This window comes from Herpailurus yagouaroundi, unplaced genomic scaffold, assembly GCF_014898765.1.
Source record: "Herpailurus yagouaroundi ecotype Mexico unplaced genomic scaffold, PumYag 188, whole genome shotgun sequence".
Lineage (NCBI taxonomy): Eukaryota > Metazoa > Chordata > Mammalia > Carnivora > Felidae > Herpailurus > Herpailurus yagouaroundi.
The window spans coordinates 21,156,473-21,162,576 of NW_024412419.1; the positions used below are offsets into that span (position 1 = coordinate 21,156,473).

Below are 6,104 nucleotides of genomic sequence, written 5' to 3' on the forward strand. Positions count from 1 at the left end.
TGAAAGCAATTTAAACCATTTTTTAACTTAATTATTAGACTAGGTAATTCATTCTCATGGTTCAAACATTTAAAATAAAGAGCGTGAAAGTGCAGAGAAGTTTCCCACTGCATTCCCCCAACCGCTCATTTCTCCCCCACAGGTAACCAGTTTAACCTCTTAGTTATTAATATAGGTGTTAATATGAATATATTTTTATTCCCACTCTTTGGGTAAGGCAGCGTGTACACTGTTTGGCACTTTAAATGTATACGTAAAGTCCACTTATTAAATAATTGAATGCTACTCCCTTGAGTTGATTTGTCATAATTAAACAGGTTTTCTCAAGGACATTTGAGTGATTTTCAACCTTATGATCTCATAAATTGTATTGCAGTGAATAATCCTGTATTTAAATCATTTTGTAAGTACATGATTATGTGCAAATATATGAAGGACAGATACCTGGAAGTGGCCAAAGAGAAAATATACGTGTTTTTTAATAATTGTGATACATGGCGCCACATGCTGTCCTGAGGGTTGTACCCATTAACACTCCTGCTAGCAGTGTATGGGGACGTCTGTTTACTCACACTCTGACCACATAGTGGGTTGTAAGACCTTCAGATCTTCCCCAACCTGACAGGTTTAAAAACAAGAAACAAAGGTGGATTTAATTTGCAGCTCTCTTGAGTAAGGTGAGCATTTTTAAAGATCTGTTTAACAATCACTTTTGTATTTCCTTTTCTGTAAACTTCCTTTATTCTTTCCCTCACTTTTTAAATGTAGTTATTGGCCTTTCTCTTATTCTTGGCTGGGAACAGCTTGGAGTTGTACTTAATAAACTTGATTACTACTTTTGGCTCTAAAATGTTTTGCTCTGCATAGAATAATTCCCTTTTTTAGGGAGTCTCTTTCAAGGCTCTAAGTTAAATTGTGAAGGGATGGACTGTGAATGAAGTGCTAAGTGAATAGATATAGTGACCTCCCTGCTTACAAGCACCCATGTTTGTTTGTTTTTAAGCACCCATGTACTTTTAACTGACCCACACCTGGAAGTTACCAGAGAAAGAGTATTTCCTGTGCAATCATATTCTTCTGCTATGGGCAAGGTGCTGACTGGCCTCTTTCTCTTCTGTTCATTTTTCTCAAGATCTGCAATAGGAATAAAGTTAGTTCAGGAAAACTCAAAAAGGTTTTTTAAATGCAAAGCTTGTAGCTATCACGTACAATGAGCAGAAGAATCCCATAAAGCAGTGAGAATAGGTAGGTGACCTCGAAGTGCAAGTTGAAATTTCACCTCAGTATTAGTTAAGCAGGTTTCTCTTGGGCTACATGCCTTTAAAATATTTTGTTTCCCCCCCTGGGTTACCTTAACTTTATATTGTTTCTAGGAGAGAATATATTCCCAGTTACACCCTAGCTTTTAAATTTTCACTCATGATGAACTACTGTTAACACACAAAACAATCTGGATACATTTCCCAGACTGATACTGAGTAAAGGGAGTCATGCATAAAAGAATACATAAAACATGGTTCCGTGTATATGAAGGTCAAGAACAGAAAAAAAACCTAATCTCCGGTGACAGAAATGAGAGTACTGGTTACCTTTAGTTAGGGTAGTACTGGCTAGAAAGGGATATAAGGGAGCCTTCTGGGAGTATTACATTCTAGATTTTGATCTGATAGTTTCACATTATATACTAAGCACAGTTAAGATTTGGTGGCTCAGTCGGTTAAGCATCTGACTGCGACTAGGTAATGATTTTGTGGTTCATGAGTTCGAGCCCTGTGTCAGGCTCTGTGCTGACAGCTCAGAGCCTGGAGCCTGCTTCAGATTCTGTGTCTCCCTTTCTCTCTGCCCCTCCCCTGCTCGTGTTCTGTCTCTATCAAAAGTAAACATTAAAAAAACAAAAAAAATTGTATACTTTACTAAATACAAACTGTTGCTAAAAAATGTTCCTTTCATACATATAGTGTAGGCTGTCCATTGAGAAGATGATATTCTTATGATTTTAAAAGTACTATTTAGGGTATTGGGGAAATACAGGAGTATTCATAGAAGAAAATAAAATCACTCAACCCCACTACCTAAGGGTTACTGCTGTTGACATTTGATGCCTCTCCTTTTGACTTTTTTCTGTGTCCATCTTTAACATGAATTCTACAACTTTGTGTTCTGCCCCACCCATTTCCTTCCACTTAATGTTAGCGTATCATTGTTGAGACTGCCTTTTTAAAGGTATGGTAAAGTATCACAAGCTTCAGTCTCAAAAGGCAAGTTAACTAGACAGAAAAGGGCTGGTTCACTCCTCTGAGGTTAGACTCGACCCAACATTGGTTTTATACATTTGCCTGATAATGCTTTTTAAGTCCTAAACACTCAGGGGTCAGGGCTAAGAAAAACCTCTGTGCAAACAGCAGAAAGGATATTGGAAGCTTTATTAAAAGGATGCCAGGAGGCCTCTAGACATTCACAGCTTGGAGTGAGCAGGCAAAATGTAGATCAGAAACAAAGCTGCCAAATGTTTACTTTTTGCGTGGGAGAGAACACCTATCTTATGTGACCGTAATTATGTTTTGTTACATTTATGAGAATATTTGTGTTGAATCTTGATTTTTTCATAGCAGTGCTTATTCATGGGTTACTTTCCTTGTGTGTGTGTTCCAGACCCCTGTAAAAGAGCCCAACAGTGAGAATGTAGATATCAGCAGTGGAGGAGGCGTGACAGGCTGGAAGAGCAAATGTTGCTGAACATCCTCCTGTTCCGTCAGTTGCCATCCACCACCCTGTTGGCTCCTCTTGCTGCAAAATAAACCACTCTGTCCATTTTTAACTCGAAACAGATACTTTTGTTCCTCATCTTAATTATCCAGTCCACCTATTTTATTTGTTCTTTCATCTGTGACTGCTTGCTGACTTTATAATTTTCTTCCAAAAAAAAATGTATAGAAAAATCATGTCTGTGACTTCATTTTTAAATGTACTTGCTCAGCTCACCACTGCATTTCAGTTGTATTATAGTCCAGTTCTTCTTATCAACATTAAAACCTATAGCAATCATTTCAACTCTATTCTGCAAATTGTATAAGAATAAAAGTTAGAATTAACAATTTTATTTTGTACAACAGTGGAATTTTCTGTCATGGATAATGTGCTTGAGTCCCTATAATCTATAGACATGTGATAGCAAAAGAAACAAAAGCCAGGAAAACACTCATTTTCGCCTTGAATATGTAAATGGGATTAATTTTGTCCTGTGCCTTATGTGGAAAGGAACCGCTTTGGTTTTTCTTTTGTTTTGTGTTTTGTTTTGTTTTGTTTTGTTTTGTTTTGTTTTGTTTTGTTTTGTTTTGTTTTGGTGGAAGCATGTGCAGGAGACATACATATCATCCAAACATAAACCATTCAAATGTTTGTGGTTTGCTTGGCTATAATTTTCAAAGTAGTTAACTGAGGACAAAGGGTAATGCAGAAATGATAGCTTTGGTTTGCTGAGTCTTAATTTCAAGTGGCCTTGATACTTCAAACTGTTGCTGCCACCAGTTCTTCTGTTTGGCCACTTTCTCCTCGCTGTCTTCCTGCATGCTGCTTTATTTGCTCCCCCGCCCCCCACCACCACCCAATGGTATGAGTTATTTAAAAATGAAAGGGGCAAACTAGTAGGTTTTTCAAGTTTAACCTAAAGTACTGATTTAACTTGCTAAGTAAACTGAAAGAGAAATTCTAACTGCCTACTACTATCTACTGTCTTTCCCTCATTTTCTCTTTTCCCCTAAAACTTCTGCCCCAGGTTCCTTCATCAGCTCTTTTACTTCATGCTCCTCTTCCCTCTCTGTTCCCTTTCTATCCATTGAGTTTATGAAATGGAAGAGTTAATTGCATGCACTAGTGTTTGGAGGGTGTTGTGGTTTGTCTTTCTAATTAGGTGTATAGCCTATTCACTTTCCTAGAATAAATCTCTTAACCTAAATTTGAAGAGTGTCCATTTTGGCAACTCCTCTAGCAGTTTGGTAGCCCAGTAAAAGTTATGTTTTTTGTTTTGTTTTTTTTGTTTGTTTGTTTGGTTGGTTGGTTGGTTGGTTTTCTTTTTTTTTTTAAGGTGGGAAGGAGGAGTGAGATTTATTAACATGTTTGCCAAATATACTGAGATTTGGCCTTTGAAGAACACTTTTTCAGTGTTAAGTTGTCTTTACCTTAAGATTAGAAGTACTTTAGAGTATTATTAATTTTAAGTCCTATCTTCACATCCCTTTGGAAAACTTGTATTACCATGGATTTGGGAAAAAGACAACAAAAGGCTTTTCATGTACAGATCAGATCTCCGGCTGTCTCTAACCCTGTCCTTTTTCACTTCATTTTTCTAGTTTCGCTTCATTGCTTATCATCAGGATAGGGTAAGTTAAGTTTGCTACGCTGCTAGCATCCTAAGATGATACCTTTGTTGAAATAATCATGAATAGCATGATTCATTTCTAGCAGAGGCTGAGTTTAGGACAGCAGCTTCCATTGAAAAGTCTTTCTGTGTCGTGGGTAGCATTTTAATGCCCTCTTGGCTCACATCACCAACATAGGGACGTATCTGCTCTGAACATCCATGAATTTTTCAGATAGTGCCCTAAAAACAATTTTATATGCCTCACTGGTGGTTGTTCTTAGGTTTTTTCCTTCACTTGACTTTATCATTGTTTACTAGTAAAAGCAGCATTGCCAAATAATCCCTAATTTTCCACTAAAAATAATAATGAAATGAGGTTAAGCTTCTCGAAAAGTTATAGGTTAAACCTACTGTCGTTAGATTAATTTTAATGTATGTGTTGCTTTCCTTTATCTGGAATGTGGCAATAGCTTTTTTATTTTTTAACCCTCTTTAATCCTGATTCAATTCAGTGACTTAAGGTTTGAGAGCTAAACACTGGGATTTTTGGGTAACAGACTGACAGTTTTGTTGTTTGCATAATTATAATCGGCATTGTACATAGAAAGGATATGGCTACCTTTTGTTAAATCTGCACTTTCTAAATATCAAAAAAAAAAGGGAAATGGAGTATAAATCAATTTTTGTATAACCTGTTTGAAACATGAGTTTTATTTGCTTAATATTAGGGCTTTGCCCCTTTTTCTGTAAGTCTCTTGGGATCCTGTGTAGAAGCTGTTCTCATTAAACACCAAACAGTTAAGTCCATTCTCTGGTACTAGCTACAAATTCGGTTTCATATTCTACTTAACAATTTAAATAAACTGAAATATTTCTAGATGGTCTACTTCTGTTCATATAAAAACAAAACTTGATTTCCAACTGTGTGGCTTGGTTTTCATTTATTTATGGAGTTGGAGGATTACTTCTGAAAACAATGCAAAATAGCAAACTGAGTATCAGAGGGGCAGAAAGTTCAAGAACTACCTTTGGTAAGAAACTGCTTAAAAAACGGAGCTCTCTGGGGCACTAAAGCAGCATCGTCCTGGTGTCCAAAGAGACGCCACGGTCATAGGGTCATGGTCCCTCTGCGGCTGACAGCGCTGGACTCTGCCGAAGGCCAGCTGCCACCGAACGCAGCAGACTCCCCGGGGGCACGGCGGTGGGCTCCCGCGCTGGAGGGCCGAGCACTTGCTGCGGCAGCGACCATCCTCTTGTCCGAAAAAAAGTATTTCCTTTTTTGTGAACCATCAGCAACAGCTTTGTTTTATAGAGAGAAAACGCTTGATCCCGTATTAGGGTGTTATTAGTAGAGATAAATGTTGACGAGATGATCTCTGCTGGCAGGGTAATGAGTAGTTTTCTCCTACTGCGATGTTGATAGGAGCCCCCGGGAGTGTTTTTAATGCTTCCCCATTCACTCCAACTGTCTCTGTTTTGTACGTCTAGGATGAGGCCCACGATTCTCTTTTTGATATTGGTATGGGAAGATAGAACACGGTCTCTGCCCTTAAGTGTATGATTTTGTTTAGAAAGCAAAAGCAGTAATGAGGTAAGCAGACCTAAGAGCCTACTAGGGGCGCCTGGCTGGCTCAGTCGGTGGAGCACGCAGCTCTTGATCTCGGGGGAGTCATGAGTTGAAGCCCCACATTGGATGTAGAGCTTACCCAATTAGATGTGATTCAGGTTTCAAGTGCTGTATTGT

The 6,104-nt window shown here is 38.2% G+C and overlaps 1 protein-coding gene across 1 annotated transcript in view; it reads left to right on the plus strand.

Moving 5' to 3' along the window:
• RAB10 (RAB10, member RAS oncogene family) overlaps window positions 1-5,281 on the plus strand; it is a 79,567-nt gene extending 74,286 nt beyond the window's left edge. Inside the window, exon 6 of the mRNA XM_040496248.1 lies at window positions 2,653-5,281. Within this exon, the coding sequence (XP_040352182.1) occupies window positions 2,653-2,736 (84 nt within the window). The 3' untranslated portion in view covers window positions 2,737-5,281. The remainder of the gene's footprint in view (window positions 1-2,652) is intronic.
• Window positions 5,282-6,104: the final 823 nt, after the last annotated feature.